Source organism: Stegodyphus dumicola, chromosome 10 (genome assembly GCF_044657685.1).
Source record: "Stegodyphus dumicola isolate Sdum_Otavi_A_Nest chromosome 10, ASM4465768v1".
Classification (NCBI taxonomy): Eukaryota; Metazoa; Arthropoda; class Arachnida; order Araneae; family Eresidae; genus Stegodyphus; species Stegodyphus dumicola.
The window spans coordinates 47,056,664-47,078,774 of record NC_140777.1 but is presented as its reverse complement, the minus strand read 5'-3'; the positions used below and the strand labels follow the sequence as shown (position 1 = coordinate 47,078,774).

The 22,111-nt window shown below is 32.4% G+C and overlaps 1 protein-coding gene across 1 annotated transcript in view; it reads right to left on the bottom strand.

The window, feature by feature from the left end:
- Nucleotides 1-22,111, bottom strand: part of LOC118182350 (XK-related protein 6-like) — a 44,999-nt gene that overhangs the window by 4,048 nt on the left and 18,840 nt on the right. The window contains exons 4-6 of the mRNA XM_035351686.2: nucleotides 18,201-18,410; nucleotides 7,137-7,418; nucleotides 1,405-1,493 (exon numbers count right to left, since the gene is read on the bottom strand). Of these exons, the coding sequence (XP_035207577.1) occupies nucleotides 1,405-1,493; nucleotides 7,137-7,418; nucleotides 18,201-18,410 (581 nt within the window). The remainder of the gene's footprint in view (nucleotides 1-1,404; nucleotides 1,494-7,136; nucleotides 7,419-18,200; nucleotides 18,411-22,111) is intronic.

The window sequence follows — 22,111 nt, the reverse complement described above, 5'->3', positions numbered from 1 at the left end:
CACATCAATAACATACTGCCACTTATTTTATTATTTTTAAACGAACAGTAACTCTCTCAAAAGGTATTTTTGGCAGGTTAGTTGAAAAAGTAATATTTGATTGCATCAGAATTTTTTGATTTTTCAATGTATGCTATTTATAAATGGATAAAAAATTTAAATACTTTTCCATCATTATGGTATTCTGATTCTTGGTAAAAGTTTTTTCAATAGTTTCTTGTTTTGAGCTCTGAATCTATTTAATATTTTATTCATCCATCCAAGGAGAGTTTTCATTTAAAGGTAATAATGCATTCACAATAAAATTTTAATTAACCTTTTATTTAAAAGTTTTGTTGTTATCAATGCTTAAATTAGTAGATTGTTGATATCAGTTAAATTTTAACTAAATATAAAATATACTACAAAAATTAAATATATTTAACAATTATATTACAAAACACTATATCATTTTTATGGGTATTTCATCTATTTTTCTTACTGTCCAAGATAATAAAAAAGCAATATGTGGACATTCTTTGTTTTTTATATGATTGTTTTTCAACGATCCAATATTTCAGGCTTTTTTATTTACAACTAGAAGCCACATATTTGGCATGTAACATATTTTTTTCAATTTATCATACATTTTAAAATATTGCTGCGTGTGCACCGGTTCGTTAGGAATTGAATGCACAAGTCCAATGAAAAATGAACAAAATTTATTATTATCACAACAAAATGCTTAAATTTCCTCAAATATTCGTGCAGTATTACAATATCTCACAATAGTTATCTTTTAACTACTCAAACGTTCAAGAGAACTTAATTCAAAACAGCTAGAGAAAGCTAATCCGCGAATTCACCAGTCAACAAGAGCAGTTTTCTAAACAAACTCTTAAAACAACAACAAACAAGCTAACTACAACAACTGAGTTGAGAGGTTTTCCTCCTTATTATAAGATTTTAAATCGCACACAAGAATTTTTTAGAATTTTCTCTAAATAAAAAAAAAAAGATATTTATTTATTTATTTATTAAATGCTAAATGCACGTGCTCTTGTATTTTTAATTTTCCGGCTTAGCTTTCCTTTAATATTTGTCACGTGCTACACTGCACGGGGAATAAAACAATTTAATTTATAATTCAACTAACCTTAGCTATTTAAATACCAAAACCATAACAATATGATCATTTCTTTAAGTGCGATTAGTTAGCTTTTGTCCTTACAAGTGATGCATCATACAAATTATTTTTATTTACCAAAATGCATCTGCAAACAAGAAAATTATTGGGTTTGAGATATGGGGATTTTTGGTGTTCAATAATGCTTTGGCCCATTGCTTGTGAAATAAGGAAAGGATGCTAGTATAGATATAAAAATAAATAAATAGATTTGCACTATATGATTTAAGAATACTTACATGATATTCACTTGAAAATTTTGAACGAAATAATGTTATTGGGCCACTTGGATGAAAAAAGCGATAATATATCATCATACTGCATAATCCTACAAAAAGAAACAAAAACTCAGAAACCAATTAATATGTATATAAAGCATGAATTAAATGATAATTGATGATAAACTAAATGGAATTTGCCTTACAAAATATGATATTAAATTTTTATTCACACTAATTTCAAAACTGATTTCTCTTCCTCTAATTTTACATATACCTAACTTATTTCAATTATTACATTGTCACTAATTTTTAACCTAGAAATATCACTTCCTTCATGATAACTCATGAAAGGGAATCCTAACAAGAAGACACCATAAAGCAATCAGAAAATGTCTCCCTTGTCAAACAATTGTTTTTCTTTTATTTTGAAAGAACTCTGTATCAGTTTTATGCCTATATTTTGTACTATTATTTTGAGGATTACCAACTAAATTGCTCACAGGTGCAGAAATTATTTTATTTTTTCCACAGCTATTTTTAACAGTGGAAGTAATAACTACACATCCATTTAAACATTTACTTCTCTCATAAAAAATGTAAAAAGTGGGTACCCTTGGTTGAGGATTCTACATAAACATTTCTCTAAAGATAACCAGCATGTACATACATGTTTTAAAATTTGTCTTGTTTCCATATTATGCAGCTGCTGGAATTGCTTCAATATTCCCTTTCTTTTAAAGTTCATTTCAGGGTAATAATAAATATCAACAATGTATTCATCCTCACTTCCTGGTAAAGAAGCTGTCCCTATTACAATGGCTAAATTTAAGAGGTGACAGGTGCATCTCGTAATTTGAATATCTGAATCTTCGTTTCTTAAAATGCCTGAAACACCATTCTTTAAGTCTTACCATTACTGGTGCATTATTGGCACCAAATGCTAAGCAATTATCCTAAGGAATTGCATTTACTTTTAAAGTCAAATTTCCTTCTAAAGTGAAAAACAGAAAGTAAACTGTACTGAATTTATAGACACAGGATTAAAAAAAGAAATAACAAGTCAATTGTGCATCATTATTATTGCTTTCATCCATAGAGAGTCAGAATGGAGTTGTTTTAATGCAATCAATAACTGAGGATCTATTTTTCATACCCATTTCTTTAACAAATGCAGCCATTTTTGTCCTTGAGTATTTTTTAGTGATTTTGCTATCAGGAAACATTTTCCTAAATAAACCTGCAGCATGATCTGATGCACTTAGTGGCAGGTTATGCTCCAATAAAAAGGCAGAGAACAAGTATTCTGCATTAATAAATTCTTCGTCCTTTGTTACAACTTATGTTGTCCTTTTGTTTTTGTGTATGCATATGTTTAAAAATATCGATTCTTCCACTGTGCAAAATTAAAGTGTCTCAATGACAGATGGTACTCATTGTAAATGTATTACATTTCCTTAACAAAATAATGGAAGGAAAGTCATCTGTGCACAATTTTTGAAAACTGAATGAGTATATTATCTTTTTCGCAGACATAACTAAGAAAAAAAAAAAAATCGAAATTTATTTCTCAAAAGCACATGAAACTCAGAGCACTCAGCTATTTCTCTCTCTCTATCAATTCAAACATCATTGCGATGGTGAGATGAATGAAATAACAACCACGATCTTGCTTTGTGCTCATTGGTGCTCATGTGCTCAGGAATGAAAATATGCCAAATAACCCACACTGGTGCTTGATGCTTACTAGAAAACTGAAACATGATGTTTTCAGGCACATGCGTTCTCAAACACAAAGCATACCATAACATGTCAATGACAAAACGACTTTGGTTTTCTTTTATATGTAACTAGAGAAAAATTAACTGTTTTTAGATGCTAAAAATCACTTTTTGGGGGTGCATATAATGAAGTATTAAGCTAAACTACATAAATGTCATGAGAAACTTTAAGATTAAGAGAAGGGCAAGAGAAATATGCTGTAAATCAGGTTGACAGGAGCACAGTTTGAAATTGAGAGAGTTGGCAACTCTGACATACAAACCGAAAAAATTTTCACATTATCTATTATTTTATATTCACTCTAAAATGCATCATACAAAAGGAAAAGAAAAATAATATTTTAACGATTGAGAACTCATGGCTAGGATGGTAATTTCTTTCTCCTAGCATATATCATTACGTTTCATAGAAATAAAAATCAAAGTTGAATTGTCATATTTACACAGTGTGCATGTAACTAAATTCAGCAAAGAATTATTATAAAATGAATAGTCAGTTATTAACAAGTATTCTCTATTCGTATAAAACTAATTTAAAGTTAAATATAACATACAGGGTGGTCATAAAAAAATCTTCCCTGATATATGAAGCCTTAACAGCCTATCCTCTCAACCAATTGAAATGAAATTTGAGATAGTATTATTTAAAGGTATGCACTCAAGATTGTGATGATTTAAAACCTAGAGCTCTCACAGTTACAGTTATAGTGAAAAAATTTGAAATTTTTGAAAGGCAGCACCCACTTTCTTCCTTGGCTAATTGATCGGTGCATTCGAAAACCATAAATAGTGTTGGAACAATACATATGACACAAATTGCCGATGTTAAAACATTTTCAAAGGAGAGCATTGTAAAGGACTCATGACAACATAGAGAGGATGTGCACTGATGCACTTTACATATTTCACAAGGATAGAGAGTAGAAACACTAATCGCAGAACACCAGGTGCAAAGAATTGCTTGTGAAAACCTTTAAAAAACAGTGTGGATAGACTGTTTCTTCAGTCAAGTGTCTGACGGTGCTAACAAGATGACACACATAGGGAAACAATGGGGTAAGTTGATAAAGATGTTTTATCTGAAAGGGGAAAATACTTATGAGTGAAATCATAAGCTAAGATGCAGCCCATGTTCCACAAAAACTGTATGTGATCTGGTAAAAAAATTTGAAGAAACTGGATGCACATGTAATAGATTGCTATTCAAATTACCATGTGTTCTGTTGAAGATGTTACGAAAGTGCATAATACACTTACTGCAGGTCCATTGCATACTGCAAGAAGTGCTGACTGCAGTTTGGTTGTACCAGAAACTGCAGACCTCAAGCTTCCGTACTCTGTTCTGTGGATGTTTCCTTATTGATTCTGGTGCATTCAGATGTGACACCCTGGAGATGAGCAACTGTGTGTCATCTTTGTGAATTTTTCCTCATCATATATAATGAAGACAGAAGGTAGCTGCTGAGGATATTATGGATGGGTGAAATATACTTCTCCTTAAAATGGAATGTAAATTTCAAAATACACGAAGCAAAAGTGACTGTGTGGGTTTTTCATCACAAACACATTCATTATCAGTCTGTACTTTTTTCCACAGGAATGAAAATGTGCCCCACTGCAAATGCTGAGTATATAATAATGTTGCAGAATTACTTAATTCCAGAATTGCAGCAGCAAAATGTCATTCATGAGACTATATAGCAAGAACGTGCTTCTCCACATGTTGCCACATATGTTTGGCAAGTGGTGCAACAGCACTTCGGAGATAAGAGTGATATCCCTCAACAGTGATCCCTAGAACTCACTCTAATGGAAAACATGGTTTAAGGGTTATCTGAAATGTAACGTGTACACATCAAATGCACAAGATTTGTCAGAATTGAAAGATGGCACAAAATGTGAAGTTATACAAAAATCCTCCTGCAGTGTTATGCTTGTCACTGTTGTCAACAACCTCCCATTATCATCTGCAAAGGTGGGCACACATAATTCCAATAAAAAATGTTTTCCTTTTCCTCTCTTGTGTGGCTCTTTACAATGTTGTTCTTTGCAAATGTTCTATGCTAGCAATTTTCATCATATGTATATTGTTCCAGTGTCATTTATGGTTTTTCATTATGCTGATCAATGCACAAGAAAAAAGGTTGTTGTTCCCATTTGAAAATTTCAAAATTTTTTCACTGTAACCACAATCGTGGAAGCTGTATTGTTTTAAATCACCACAGTCTCAAGAGGCGCTGCGATCACCGAGGCACGCTCGCAGCTCTCCGTAAATAAGTAACAAACATTCCCCTCCTCTTAGTGATTATCAATTAAATTACTTCAAAATATTGTTCCTTCAACAAAATCTACACCCTTTCCAAAGATTTTCATCTCCGTTGTTGATGAGAGCGACAGAGCGGATACTGTGAGGATACAGCCTGGAATTTTGAGATAAGTATCCTTTTTTCATCTAAACTAAATCGTATTTCTATTATAAAAGTGCTTTAAAATTTTTTTTTTTTTCTTTCATCAGGTTTTAGCATTAAGCAATACTCAAAATTGCTCATTGCTTGTGGCTGCTTTTGTCGTAACAATTCTAAACAGATGCTAACGCTATCAGTTCTCGTCTGTCACCAGTTATCCGTTCAAAGCTCCCTTATCTTAATTCAGAAGTCAGAAGTTATCTTGTTTTGAAGACTTTTGTGAAAGGGAAAATGGGGATATTAGGCACGTGTATATTAGGTTGCACCATGCACTACTTTCCTCTCTGATCTTTTTTTTTTTTTTTTTTTTTTCCTAAATCGCTTAAATACTTTTTTTGTCTTTAAATATTATACCTCATCGATTTTTTTTTTTTTTCATACTGTTCTTTGCTATCTGTTTAATATCCAAATGTGAGGGATGGATTATTCTTCATTGCCTTAAATAAATTCTTAGAATTATAAGCTAATATAAATACAGTGTGCCTCAATATGTTAAACTAGCATTAATTAACATGTAATAAATTATGATAGTAAACTGATAATAATTAAACTTGCAATAAATTATGATAGTTAAATTAATAAATAATATGTTTAATTTATGTTTTAATAAATATACTCCATAATTTATATATATATATATGTGTGTGTGTGTGTGTGTGTGTGTGTGCTGTTGTGGTCTTGTTTTGTGTATGGATGTATGTTTTTTGTCTGTTGCTGTATTTTGAAAAATGTATGAAAATGTGGGAACAATAATAGCTAAAGTTACTTAAAATAATATATACCTTTGTCTGATATTACAGGTATATTGCTATTGTATCTCAGGATGAAAGCATACACATTGCCTTGTATTCCATGCTAAATATCTTGATACGAAGCATCTCAACGCTGTCCATTTTCTTTCTATAGCCCACCTTTTTCCCCTCTATTATTTATTATTTTTAGAGCCATTTATTTTAAATTTTATTTTATCCCGTACTTTCTTCCTGGCCTTTCGAACTTGTACAAAATGTACAAAGTTCCTTTTTACTCTCTTTTGAAATATGAAATTGCCCCCCTTTCTATATACCTTTCCTTTGCACTTAAGCTTAATTTTTTGCCCATCGGTGCAGAAAGACTTAGCAGGCACAAAACAAGACGTTTGTCTACTTTGTCTGTCTGTCTCTCTGTCTCTACCTGTCTCAAATGCATACCATCAAACAACAATACTTGAAATTTAATTTCGATTGGTTGGGTTGATAGACTTACAGGTTCGCATATCGGGAAAATTCTTTTATGATCCCCTTATATTTTTACTGTAGAAACTTCACTAAAAATTTCAGTAGGAGACATAATGAAATGGAATTGCTTATTGCAATAAGCTTAAATACTGGACAATATTACCTAATTGGGGGAGCAATATGGTCGTTTTGTTATAAATATTTAAAAACATAATGGAATTAAACATAAAAAAAGTATATATATCTGTTAATTATTGCTAATATAGATAGTTTTTCTTGAATTTACTTACCAATTATCATTCCACAGGGCACAAATGATGCCATAACATCTTTTAAACTATGACTCTTTTTATCCGAAAAATAAAATGTCAGAACAAAACTTGTATTTTGCACAATTGTCAAAGAATAATAGAGACTCATTCGGAATCGAGACTTCCCTTCTTTTAAGTTGAAGAAACAGAAGCAGTAAATGGCTCCAACAACACAATTGTAAAGTCTTTCTTCCCACCATGTTGTACAAAAGTCTGTTTTTTGCATAAAGACCCACACGGTCATGCTCAACCAGTGTAATGCTAGACATATAAAGAAATAAGTTTCAGTGCCACTTGTTTGATATAAATAACAAACCAGAGTTAAAATACATTAATATGAAAAGAATATAATCTCAATGGGAGTAATGTATAATGATGATTCCGAATGAGAAAAATATAATCACTATAAATTTCACAGAAAAGTCAATTAATTTGGTACATGCACACATGATCATTTAGCGGTACTTATGCAATAACAGAGAAGGATTGGCTAACTTTGGCAGTAATTTGATACAATTAGTTATTCTTTGTTTCAAGTGGAGAATGTTTAGCAATCACTTCTGAAACAACTTCAAAGGGTTTTTTTTTACCTTGAGCTACAAGCTTCTGTGACCACATGATCTCTGCTAAGTGTAACTTTAAATCATATTTTGCTGTAACCTCCTTGTTTCTTATTCCACCATTTTGCAGAAACCCATACTCACTCGATATTTTGCATTTGAACTCTGGAATGCAGATCCACAAATGAATTTATGATTCCATTTGAAGAGCTCCAAACTGATTATTGCGAATTCTGCTTTATAGGCGGCTCAGGATTTGGAAGAAATTGTGCCATAAGTGCGTGATCAAATTATAAAGTCCAGAAGGGGGAAAGAATCCATTCTTAAAATTGTGACTCTGGTTTGTTATTTATATCATTCTTAAAACTTAGCAATGCCATACAGTTGCAAAAGCATACTTGCCAACCTATGATAAAAAATCAGGAGATTTTTCACAATGTTAAAAAGACTTTTTAAATGATAAAAATATAGTTTTTAATAATGACGTAACTTTAAATAGTTATTAATTCTTAAATGCAAGCAACACAATACTTTACACATAAAAACATTTTTATTACTTGCATCGTTTAAGAAAACAAAACAAAAGAAGACACTTTAATCAGTTTTCATACAAATGATATGAACAGTGGCAGATTTTGCTTTTGTTAAGAAAGAAACTTCATAATTTTGTTCATAGCAATTGCAATGTAGGCCTGCTTTCGCTAATAAAAGTTTTTCTAATGTGTCATCACTAATATTAGATCTAAATTTAGTCCTCGTTTTCACAACAACGCTGAAAATCCTCTCATACTCTGCATTACTATGGGGAACTGTCAAGATGGCGAACATGATTCTAGACAGGTCACTATATTTTAAAATTCTATCAGCACCTCTCAGTTTTCCAATTAAACTCCACTGGGTGTCAATCCTAGCTGATTTTATAAGTTCATCCAAGTTCTCTAATTGTAAACTGCAAAATTGCGACTGCAATATATCAGTGGCTACATCAATATCATCATCTTTTTATGACTAAATGAAGTAACACAGGAAATCTGTTCAAAAAGTACCTTATATCAGAAAAAGATTCATTTGCTAGAGCAGAAACATCCACAACTTTAGCATGTAAAATCACTTCATCGTTGAATGGAAATTTATGTAGTATGTAATCACATACTCGACAGAAATAACTTCGAACATGAAGATAAAACTTATTTTTGTCTTCTTCTGAAAGTTCTTCCACTACTTTTGTAGTTGCAGCTCCTATTACCAAATCTTCATCTTTCTTCAGATTTTCTATTTTGCCATAAATCAGATCATACATAGAATTACAAGACAAAACACAGACTGGTTTTACAAACTTTGATAAAATGTCTTTAAAAAGATCATAAATCAGTGATTGCAAAACATGAATTAATGGAATTCTGCTTTGTAAAACCGTGTTAAGAACATCAAATGATGGCAAAATGAATTGTAAAAAAAAAAGCAAAAAGTTTTGTTAAAGTCCGAAGGAAAAAACAGAAATATTCATTCTTCACAAGATAAATTTGCAGTAATCAGAAAATGTACTCACACAACTCAGGACAAGATGAACAAAATAACTAAAAATCCAAATAATAGCCTTGAGCTTGCTTTGTGCTCATTGGCTAATATATACCAGATGACACACAGTGGAGCTCGATGCCCACTCAAGAACTGGAGAACGACGTTTTTGGATATATATGCTCTCACTCGTAAAGCAGAAATTCTCATCTGATTTGCAAGGTTTTGTTTTAGATATAATCTAGAGAAAATTAAATTGCTTTCAGACGTCCAAAATCACTTTTGTTCATATATGCCAAGTTCCATAAAAATCATAAGAAATATTAAGAATAAGAAAAACTCGGGAGAAATATACTGTACATCGGGTTAGCGGGAGAGCGGTCGAAAATCGGGAGAGTTGGCAACTCTGCAACAATGATTAATTTGTGTTATGGTGATAAAGTTGGCAAGTATTTACTCTTTTTTGGTGAGTATTGGCTTTTTTTCCATTAACCTATAAGTACCCATTTAATTATGATTTAGTATTATTTAATCAGGTGAGGCTGTTCTTATTTACACTACCAGAATGGGCAATATTGGGAATTTAAATGCCTCTGAACATGGTTGATAAATGGTACAAAACACAATCTACAGTCAAACCCCTGTATCTACAGAGTATCTGTTAGTGTTCCAGTTACTGTGTTTCCAGTTACTCATGACTCATAATGAGGGAGAGAAGTTCTCTGAAGTTTCAAAATATACACCACGTAACTTGTGGCCAAATGTGAAACACAGTCATTGAAAAAACTTAAACACTACATTCAATCACAACTACACTGCTGGCCGTCCACCCAAATTGCAACACCAAGAAAGACAAGAGATATCACAGCAAAATTTATTTAGTAGATAACATGTTGACCAAGTATCAAATGGTTAAATGTATAGACTTCTGTGAAGTGTGGTTCCTTCCAGAATCAGTAGCCAGAGTAGCCGCCATTGTTGGAGTTCATCACTGCCACACGCCTCGGCATTGATTCAAAGAGACTTTGGATGTGTTCTTGGGGTACAGCAGATCAAGGAGCTTCCACACGTTGCCAAAGTTGATCTAGTGTGGCAGCTTGGGATGTAATCTGGGTCAGTCGTTCAGCAACCATGGACCATATGTTTTCTATTGGTGAAAGATCCGGAGAGAAAGCCGGCCAGGGAAGCAATTCAAATCTGGCAATTGACGAAGAACCCTTGGACAATGCATGCCACGTATGGTCGCACATTATTCTGTTGAAATATGGCTGTGGGCAAGCCCTGAAGGTAAGGAAGGACAACTGGCTCCAACACTTCGGAGATGTAGCGCTGGCTGTTTAAAGTACCGGCAATGCATATTAGAGGAGTGTGAGAGTGATATCCAATACCACCCTATACCATAATACCTGGTGCAGGACCAGTGTGGCAGTACATAACGCAGCTGTTCAGCATCCTCTCTCCACAGTGTCTCCAGACTCGAATCCGACCATCGTAGTGCTGCAGGCAGAAAGTAAAGACAATTTCATTCCATTCTGCCATCCATATCCTTCTTTCATCGCACCATTGGCTGCAGAGACGTCTATGGTTCTGCGTCAAGGGTAGATGAAGTAATGGATGTCTTGCGGACAGACCACTCTGCTGTAAACGCCGTCAAATGGTACGCTCAGACACTGGATGATGTGTTACAGACTAAATGTGCTGTGCTTTGGTTCGTGATGTGACTGAGCGATCCATCACTGCCATGCACACAATGTTCCTGTCATCACATGAAGTGGTGCACTGAGGTGGATGCGATCGAACATGTCGGTCCATCGTACCCTCGTGCATCCAACGGTCACATATCCACATTACAGTTGTTTGGTTTTGTTCAACACGACTACCGATTTCCCTGAAAGACAATCCACACTCTCGGCAGGCCACTATCCTTCCTCTGTTGAACTCGGATACTTGATCAAACGATGATCGCTGTTTACTACGAGGCATAATTGATCGTTTTTATGAAAAAAACAATTGTCTAACTTCAAATCATCAAAAACTCCGAGCCTTAAATAGCACTTTGAAGTGGCGCCACAGGCGCACGAGATGTGTGTCAACACTGAAATTCTAATCATTTGCATATCTTACCTCTGCTAATGCATGTTGTAAATTTCATGTTATTTGCATGCTTCCTTCAGGGTGTTGCATTTATGGTGACCAGCAGTGTATATGCCTGTGCATACACTTTCCTAATGAATGTAACCAAATGAGAGAAAAGTATGAAAATGGTCATCTTTGGAAGCTTGTGTACATTCTAAGGTTACAAGTCACTTCTCTTACAATCATACATTTTATTTGATCTTCCCCATATAACAATTATAAAAAGGTCAGCAGGGAGCACTACTATCATTGGCAAAACATCTGATTCTTTCCCTTCTGACCCATATACAAATTTTACTGTTAAATTTCTCCCTTACTTTTAATATTCTCCCTGTTCCCCTTAGTGGTATTATATTCTAAATCTTTAATTTACATTACAGTGGTTTCAAAGCATAACAGTAGTGATGCTACTGAAAAGGAATAAATTGCAAGAAAAAATTGTTATATCTGTTTTAATGTCGTATATTTATGCTATTTTTCAACTTTTTAACAACTTTGAAATCTATGATTTGTGAAAACTCCTGACATGATGGTGAAAAATGAAGAATACTTTCAAATTCAGTAGTAAAAAATACATAAGAACCAATTATCAAAAGATAAAAAACATAACCATTGCAAGCTTGTGGAACATTATTTAAGTCATTTGACTTGAATAACATAGCAGGTGTATTTCAGAAACTATTAGATAAAATTATTTAATAAAATAAAATCTTTGTTAAATTAAGTAGGAAATATTTTTAATTAAGAAGGTGTTAACTAAAATCAAATATCAGAATGAACATTTGATTTGACTTTTTTGAATTTAGCAAAGGAAATAAAATTAACAGAAGGTGTTGAAGGGTAGTTTTTATGTAAAACTAGAATGGCAATAGTGATTAAAACGTTTTAGCAGTTTCCTATCCTGTAAAGTGTTTTAGTTCTGTGTTATGCAATGTGACAAGATGGGCCAAAATAAAATATATAAAATGAAATTTGTTTTCCATTTAGGTTAATTTTTTTGTTTTCAGATAGATCAATAAGCAAAGAACAATTAACAAAATCATGTTCCAATAAAATAGAATAATTGACCATGAATGTTGGTAGAGATTCTACCAAACTTGCATCAGTCACATTTATAGAAGTTTTGAGGAAACAGATAAATGGGTTCTCACCTTTCAATAATGGCCTTGGTTTAAAATAAAAAAAATTAATTGTCACTATCTGTGCATGTGTAAGAAACAAATAATTATCAATCTGCGCATGTGCGAGAAACAAATGATAAATGATCCAACTGGTTTGCTACAACTGCATTATATCAATATAGCGTTTTTTTTTTCGGGAGGGGGGGAGGTTTATATTTGAGCAGTGGTTGATATTTGAAGCCAATTAGCAGTGTAAAACTAGAATGACAATAGTGATTAAAAAGTTCTAGCAGTTTCCTATCCTGTAAAGTGTTTTAGTTCTGTGTTATGCAATGTGACAAGATGGGCCAAAATAAAATATATAAAATAAAATTTGTTTTCCATTTAGGTTAATTTTTTTCTTTTCAGATAGATCAATAAGCAAAGAACGATTAACAAAATCATGTTCCAATAAAATAGAATAATACCCCTGAATGCAGCTTACTGGGTATTGAGCTACAATAGCCAACAATTATTATGGTTACAGTTCTTTTCAGCCAAACACAAAAAACTAGAGTACTTACATACTTTCCCTATTGACCATGAATGTTGGTAGAGATTCTACCAAACTTGCATCAGTCACATTTATAGAAGTTTTGAGGAAACAGATGAATGGGTTCTCACCTTTCAATAATGGCCTTGGTGTAAAATAAAAAAATTAATTGTCACTATCTGTGCATGTGTAAGATACAAATAATTATCGATCTGCGCATGTGCGAGAAACAAATGATAAATGATCCAACTAGTTTGCTACAACTGCATTATATCAATATAGAGTTTTTTTTTGGGGGGGGAGGTTTATATTTGAGCAGTGGTTGATATTTGAAGCCAATTAGCAGTGTAAAACTAGAATGACAATAGTGATTAAAAAGTTCTAGCAGTTTCCTATCCTGTAAAGTGTTTCAGTTCTGTGTTATGCAATGTGACAAGATGGGCCAAAATAAAATATATAAAATGAAATTTGTTTTCCATTTAGGTTAATTTTTTTCTTTTCAGATAGATCAATAAGCAAAGAACAATTAACAAAATCATGTTCCAATAAAATAGAATAATACCCTTGAATGCAGCTTACTGGGTATTGAGCTACAATAGCCAACAATTATTATGGTTACAGTTCTTTTCAGCCAAACACAAAAAACTAGAGTACTTACATACTTTCCCTAATGACCATGAATGTTGGTAGAGATTCTACCAAACTTGCATCAGTCACATTTATAGAAGTTTTGAGGAAACAGATGAATGGGTTCTCACCTTTCAATAATGGCCATGGTGTAAAATAAAAAAATTAATTGTCACTATCTGTGCATGTGTAAGAAACAAATAATTATCGATCTGTGCATGTGCGAGAAACAAATGATAAATGATCCAACTGGTTTGCTACAACTGCATTATATCAATATAGCGTTTTTTTTTTCGGGGGGGGAGGTTTATATTTGAGCAGTGGTTGATATTTGAAGCCAATTAGCAGTGTAAAACTAGAATGACAATAGTGATTAAAAAGTTCTAGCAGTTTCCTATCCTGTAAAGTGTTTTAGTTCTGTGTTATGCAATGTGACAAGATGGGCCAAAATAAAATACATAAAATGAAATTTGTTTTCCATTTAGGTTAATTTTTAGCTTTCAGATAGATCAATAAGCAAAGAACAATTCACAAAATCATGTTCCGATGAAATAGAATAATACCCCTGAATGCAGCTTACTGGGTATTGAGCTAGAATAGCCAACAATTATTATGGCTACAGTTCTTTTCAGCCAAACACAAAAAACTAGAGTACTTACATACTTTTCCTATTGACCATGAATGTTGGTAGAGATTCTACCAAACTTGCATCAGTCACATTTATAGAAGTTTCGAAGAAACAGATGACTGGGTTCTCCCCTTTCAATAATGGCCTTGGTGAAAAATAAATTGTCACCATCTGTGCATGTGTAAGAAACAAATAATTATCGATCTGCACATGTGCGAGAAACAAATGATAAACAAACTAACTGGTTTGCTACAACTGCATTATATCAATATAGAGGGTTTTTTTAGGTTGATATTTGAGCAGTGGTTGATATTTGAGGCCAATTAGCAGCAATTCCTGTACTGTGCAAACCAGAAAGAGTATTCCAAAAAAGAATTTTGTTCTATGTTCATATATGTTTTTATTTAGTAAATTTCTAACAAAATACTAAAAAGAATTTTCAATTATGTTTAATAACAAACAGAATTGTCTGGTATGCTATGTTATGTTATTATTTTAAATAAATTGTTGACAAAATTACATTAAATACAATAAATACAAATTTATATGAAATTACTTCTATATGTGTATCTTACATAACTTATGTTGTACAGATACTGAATAACTTGCTGATTTATTGTTTACCAATGTCAATTTTGTTTTCATGAATATTCATAATATTTGGCAGCAGATTGCACTTTCTTAAGACTGAATTAAGCTAACACCATTTTCTCTTATCAAAGCCACTGCAGATGATAAGTACTGAGCACACTTTATTAAGTTAAATAATTCACACATACAAATTATAGATATAGCATGTAGAAAATTTAAATATGAACTCAAGCTTTTGCATGTTGTTCTTTAGAAAGCAGATCCTAAATTTTAATATTTTTTTCCTAAATACAAGGAAGAAACACAAAAATAGCAGTTAACTTATATCCTACTTTACAAAAACTAAACTGGCTTATTGAAGACTAATTGGGGTTACATAAAAATCAAAGCAAAAATCTTATGAGTGAGTCACACTCATCCATACTAGTACTAAATCACACTGCTTGGCAATAGCATTTATTTATCAAAAATGGTTGGCACAAGTAGGCATGAAGCAATAAAATCTGTGGTTACAGTGGTCTCATGATTATGATGACTGGACATCAGAAATGGATTGTGATGAATGGAAAAACGTTGCATAATCAAACAATTATGAATTCGTACTACATCGTGTATAGGGAAGAAATATGACATAAAAAGCATGAAATAATGGCACATCATGTATTATTACATTATTAGAGGCTAGCATCAAAGCTGTTCTGTATTCAGTCACTTATAAAGAATGTATCATGAGACACTTCATAACTCCACTGACTCAAAATACTACACTTTACCAGAACATTGTTTAACTGTGATGTCTTTAGCAAATTTAATTAGCCATATAATTAAAATGTCTTCCCATTATCAAGTAGCTGATTGGTTAATTATTGGTAACAGAAAAAGAAGGGATAATTTGTCTAGGAAGATGCCTTTGTGGTGGGCTTTCTAAGGAAAACCATCTCATATTTAATAACAGTAAATTCAAAAGGCTTAAGAAATAAATTTGTCATTTATAAAATTTCAAATTACAGGTCTAAAAGTTTATCTGAAATTTTATATTATAACAGTTTTTAACATCAATTAAGCTATATTTGATTTTGAGTGAAAATTTTTGTGAATGGAGGCTGTATATTTGAATTAGAAATTGTTTTTGGTATGCTATAACAATTTATGAATCAGAACTTTTGGTTCAATAAATTTTTAGTTATTTAATTTAACAGTTTGTTCAGCTGCTGAGAAATCTGATATAAAGTCACAAATAATTCAAAAGAATTGGTTTTACACTTTGACAAGTGCATCAGTTTTTTTTAACCAAATACAGAAATAAGTTATTAAGAATACTAGGGTAAAAAAAAAAAAAAAAAAAAAGATTGTGGAGATATATCATAAAAAGGAAAGAAGATGGGGAAAAAAAAAAGAAATTACACTTTTGCAAGTCAAACAGCACCAGCATATATGGATTCAGATTTCAAATTTAAAATGTTTAATATCTACATAACAAATACCTACAGGAGTAAAATAACCTATTAAATGAACAGTTAAATCTTTACAAATCAACCTATTCCTTAGAAAATCATGAAGGATCACACAACAATGCTTACTATTACAAAAAATGTAATATTTTCTTCTGCTCATGCAGCCATAAAACCAATGACGATGACATGATTATTATTACTGACAAAATTATTTAAAAGCATATTAAATATTTTTAAATTGCATATTTTTATTTGAATTGTAGCCTAGCTTGCAACTTTAAGCCATCAGTTTTTATAAACCACTTAAATGTTAGATACCAAAATAAAATAATTCAACCCATTTATGATGAGATGATAGACTGCACTACCGTATACACTCACATAATGGCTGCACATTTTTTACTAAAATTACATCACTAAAATGCAGGTGTGGACATTACACGGGTCATTCAAATGTCGTGCTTTTTCTCGTGAGTAATTTTGGGTTAAGTTTCATTTCAAATGGCCAAGTTAAGTTCTAAGTGGAAGAAAATGGCATAAAAAGTAAAAGTATCAAATTTTAAAGTTGTCTAATTGCTAGCTAAAATTTACAAACTCACTTTCTTCAATCCACAATCAACACTCAGTGCACATTAGTTCGCACAGGAGCACAATGTAGAGGCACAAATTAACCTACACTTGCAATTTTAATATTTACTTTTACACAAATTAAATAAACATTGGTTACTTTTATATCTTGAACACATTAAATTTTTAAAAAATCTGTTCTGATGCACTGTATAAAAATCCATTTCATCATTCGCTGCAACCAGCCTTCACTCACCTTGAATTGAGATGTAGGAATGTCTTCTCGTGCCACAGCAAGTGCTCTTATTTGGCACATTTCCCATGTTACTGCATACCCTTGAGCACATATATCACGAACATATGCAATATTTTTTCCTAAGTTTGGAAACTTACATTCCGAACCACGAAAAACACATCTTGTTTTGTTCGTTGCCGCCAGTTGACTATACTGTTTGCTCCAATTGCACACACACTTTTTGTCCACATTATATACTCTTGTTGCCGCCATTTTCCTGTGCAAATTCTATGACTTTCAGTTTAAAAACTGCTGTATTTTCCCATTACAAGCACCCTACTTGCTAGCCACTGAAAATTCCAAATGATACTATGAATGAAAACAGAAAGCTTGAAATATGTGAATGTTTCAAGGAGGAAGGGGGAAGTAATTTCATTATAAAACAGTATTTCCTCGAAGCCAGTGTGGTGAAAACTGTTTGGACTGCCTTTATTTATTATTGTCTATGGATTGCTGTGGTGCCAATGTTAAGACCGAATAACAGCTGCACCAGAATGCAAGAAAAGTCTCTGCTTTCCATCCTGGTGCCAACCTTAGACAAAACAAATGCATATTCTTTCTTTAAAGATGTTTATTGACTAAAGGGAAAAAGGCGATGTTAAAAAAATATATATTTTAAAGTAAGAAATACTTTAGTTTTTGGTATGTGGACATTATGCAGATCACTTTTTTCTTTTTTTTTTATATAAATTTTATCTGTAAAGTTGGGGTGCAGACATTACACAAATTATACGGTATATAAAAACTTAACGTATTTTTTAATTTTTTAAATGCTTATATTTAAAAAAAAAAAAAAAAAAAAAAGCTTTCCCGAATGCTTATATTCCAGGGGGAAAAGATCTAATTTCATTTAAACTTTTAAAAAGCTTTTAAAAATTTAAATGAAACTAGACCTGAAAACGAAAAGGCATTATCTAAATCAGGAATTAATATCATAAATGAAAAGCTTACCAATGCATTAAAATGAGGAATCTGCACTGTAACATATATATATTTGAATAATGAAGGACTCACCAAATACAAGTAACAACCATTGACCAAATATTGCTGCAAAAAGTACCATAGCAGTTACTCTAGAGGACACCATACCAATTCTCCATAGTGCTTGGAATAATAGACCCCACCAAGAAAGAGTTTTCTTCTCTGGACGGACACTGCGCATTGATTTACTATAAGCAGAAATTCCCCAACCAAGGGATAAAACAGATGCTACAGCAGATATTCCTAAAATTAAAACAGAAAGGATTATCATTTGTGAATATTTATTAACAATTTTTCAAATTTATATAATAATACACAGTAATGCATAAATGTATTCGCAAATAGTATTTAAAAAGAAGAAATCTTATTTATTTACTAGTTTTCATTTAAATAAAATAATAAGTTTTCTGTACTGTTGTGTCACTAATTGTTAGGTTATTCATGTTTTATTTTAAGTTATCAATAATTAAGTATGTTTATTTGTAATTCATTTATATTTGAAACTGTAAAAAGAGTACTTGTAAATCGTTAAGAGCGTCAGCGTAATATTTTTTTCAATGGTAGGTTTTTGTAAACAAGACAGGAAAACCTTTCTTTTGAGCATTTCTTTCAACGGAAATGACATCTTAATGGCTTTTACTAGCAGTAGAACTGATGGCAGTATAGTGTGTTTTTGAATATCTTTGCTGGGGGTGTTCTTCCACTAATGAGCAGTAAAGGAAGTTGTAAATTTTGGCCTTTCTCGTCCACTTGCTTTCTTGCTTTGTGTATGTTGCAGTAGTGAAATACATTAGTTTCTCCTGAACGAAAAGGGCGTCTGTAAATTCATTCGTTTCTTATCGTTAGTTTCCACTCTTGGGGAGGGGTCATTTGGTATTTCTCATGCTCCCGAGTACAGGTAGTTTATTTGTAAAATTGTCTTGTTCTTAATTCACTTAAATGGGGTGAAATTTCTCTAAATAATATGTGAAAGTCTAAGGTTGGTGAAGTTTAATTTTATGCAACATTTCTGGCCTATGACCATATGGGGGCGGAGAGACCAAGGTTACTTTCTAGTTGCAGATGGATTTTAGAGTTAGATTGGAATGGAGTGATGTAAAGTTAAGCTAAAAAACAGATCGGGGGGTGGCATTTGCCCTGTGGCAAGTGTCATGACCCAGCAGGCTGCAGATATGGTTTTCTTTAATGCAATGTAACTTACATGGCAGCCCAACACAAACCAGCCCATATATTTTAGCCATGTTTAGTTTTTAAAGACACTAATTTTTCAAAGAAATCTTCCAGATTTTTTTAGGATATAAAAGGAATTGTTTGAAAAAAAAATTTCTATGTTATTTTCTTCGCTGTATGCTAATCTCCTAATTCTATATTAGTTTTAAATTTTTATCTTGAAATCTTGCCTAAAATTGAACAGCAAACATCAGGTGTTCCCAGAGTGGGCTCACTGAGAGGCAACTGTGTATGTAAGTGATCATGAAAGGCTCCAAGTATCCAGAGGTGTAATTACAAGATGCTTTTTGTGGTCGGTAACTTTTCTAGGATTAAGGGAAGTTCACACACAACATTTATTTCAATGATTAAACACTATATACAATATTATATACATATTCAGATAGTGGGGCTACAGGATTTTAGTCCTTTCGATGCTTCAAGATATGTGTCTGCTCACGATGAGTTACAAGATCTTTTGCCAACTTTTTGGTACATCAGCGCCACCTATAGCAATACTTCATAACAAACTGTATCTTTGTTTTTCTGCAGCTCATCGGCCAGGTCATTCATAATAGAAAGGTGGGTCACATCTGTGTTTCATTTCTTGTTTTTTTTTTTTTTTTTTTAGGGGAGGTTTGACTATCAACCAAGAAATTGTTGGGATGATTTTTTTCTGAAGGTCAGAGGTAATTTTATCTTTTATCAGTTAGCTTTTCGGTTTTTCACTAGAGCAGTTAGTTCTCTTTTGCTTTTGTTCAAGGAAGTTTTGTTAGCACTACAAATTTAAGTTTAATACTTTTGAGTTGTAAACGTTTATTTAATTTTATTTTATACATTATAATTTCAATTTGTAGATATTAGTTTTTTTTTCGGATTTTTAATTATTTTCCAAATGGATCGGAGAGGGCTGGCCATTTCTGAAGCACTGAAAGTGCTACACAAATTGCTTTCAGATAGCGAGTCTGATACGGATCCCAGTAAGTGTGCAAAACATGCAATATTGGGTTGTAATTTTTTAAAGGTGGTGTCACTTTCTTTTAAAAGTACCACCATGAAAAAAATAGACGAAAGTGTAAATATGAAATGTAAATAATGTAAATATCATATGCCCAAGTTACTTTTTTTCATTCATATGCATGTAATCATCATATAACCAAGAAGAGCTTTTTTAGGGGGTTGTAGAGTAGCAGGCCTCCCTATGGCCCACCCTGGGTAATGCTAAATCTGCTACGGTATTCAGAATCTAGTGTTTTTTAACTGTAGGCAAAATCTCTTACTTTTTTACGCACTTCCCAGCAATGCTCGTTTCAGCATTTTCGAAGCTCTATTCATTCAGTGTGCCCGCTTCGGGCACACCCACAGCATTAAAACGATAAGCGCTATCTTCACAAAATTTTACCTGTGTACTCTTCTAGCCTGATTAAACTGCCTATTTTTTTTTTTTTTTTTTTTTTTTTTTGTCAAAATTCGAACTATAAAAAAGGTAGCATGCCAGAAAGAGTTAATGAAAATGAACTTGTTGCTCCTGAGTTAATTATTGAAATGATTTGAAATGTAGTTTAAGTGTTATTTAAGAGATTTTTGTGTTTGAGGGATAATATTCTGTTTTACTCAAGCACCAGCAAAGATTTATTCCTTTTATCTCATTTTTCAGGTTAAGATTAATTTGGTGCGAGATTTTGCTTTAATTAAGTTAATTGATTTTAAGAAATGTTTTCTACATGACATTTGAGACAGATCATTCAAACAGTTCCTCTTCCACAACTTAAGATAAAGTTTTCAGTTCAATTTTGGAGTATTATTATTCTTAAATTTTTGTTAGTTTTGTCTGGCACCAAGACAGTTCAAATTTTCAGATTCACAACAGTACTCACATTAGATTTGTCCCTTCTTTCGTGAGATAATTCTTCTGAAAATTCTTCTTCCACTTAAATTAGGATTTTTGTAGGTACTACCTTTAACTAAATTTTCACTAAGATTATTCCCTCATTTGCATTATACAGTTTAGAGATAAGTCCACTTCAGGGGGATTGATGTTCTAGATCAGAGGTGGGGAACTTTTTTACCATGAGAGGCCACATTTAAATTAGGCAGTGATTTATTAATGTATATAGTCCATAAATAAAAATAGTAACTCAGTTTGTCATTAAATTTTTTTAATTCACTTTAATTTCATTTCAAATTCAAACTGTCCAACGAAAATTGGAGTCAACATGCTTTTAGCGACTCCAGCTCTGACCCCTTTTACCCCAAAATCTGTCTAACTCCCATTCCGACTCTGACTCCACAGCCCTGACTGATTAAGAACAGAAAATTAGGTTTCATGCAGTTCATTTCATTTTCAGGAAATAGCTTAGTAAAATGTATGAATTCTTCATAAACTGAATGAAATTAATGTGCATTCAACAATATTGAACTGTTTAACAGTAAAAAGAAATTTAAGGCTAGACTGGAAATACAGTCAAAAGTCGTTAATTCAGACACCCATAATCCGGAATGATCTATAATCGGGACCTCAAAGCTACAAACTTTCTGCGCATGCGCGTAAGACTTTTACGGCTACAAATATGCGTGTGCGCATGCGCAAAATACATTTACGCATGCACGTTTAATGTATAACGGACGGTATAAGCTAAGCTAAAATTATCTAATTCAGTTAATGTTGCAGATTGCGTTGTCCCTTAATCTTCAAATTGGATCCAGCTTATTATTTTTTGCAGACTGTTAGAGCA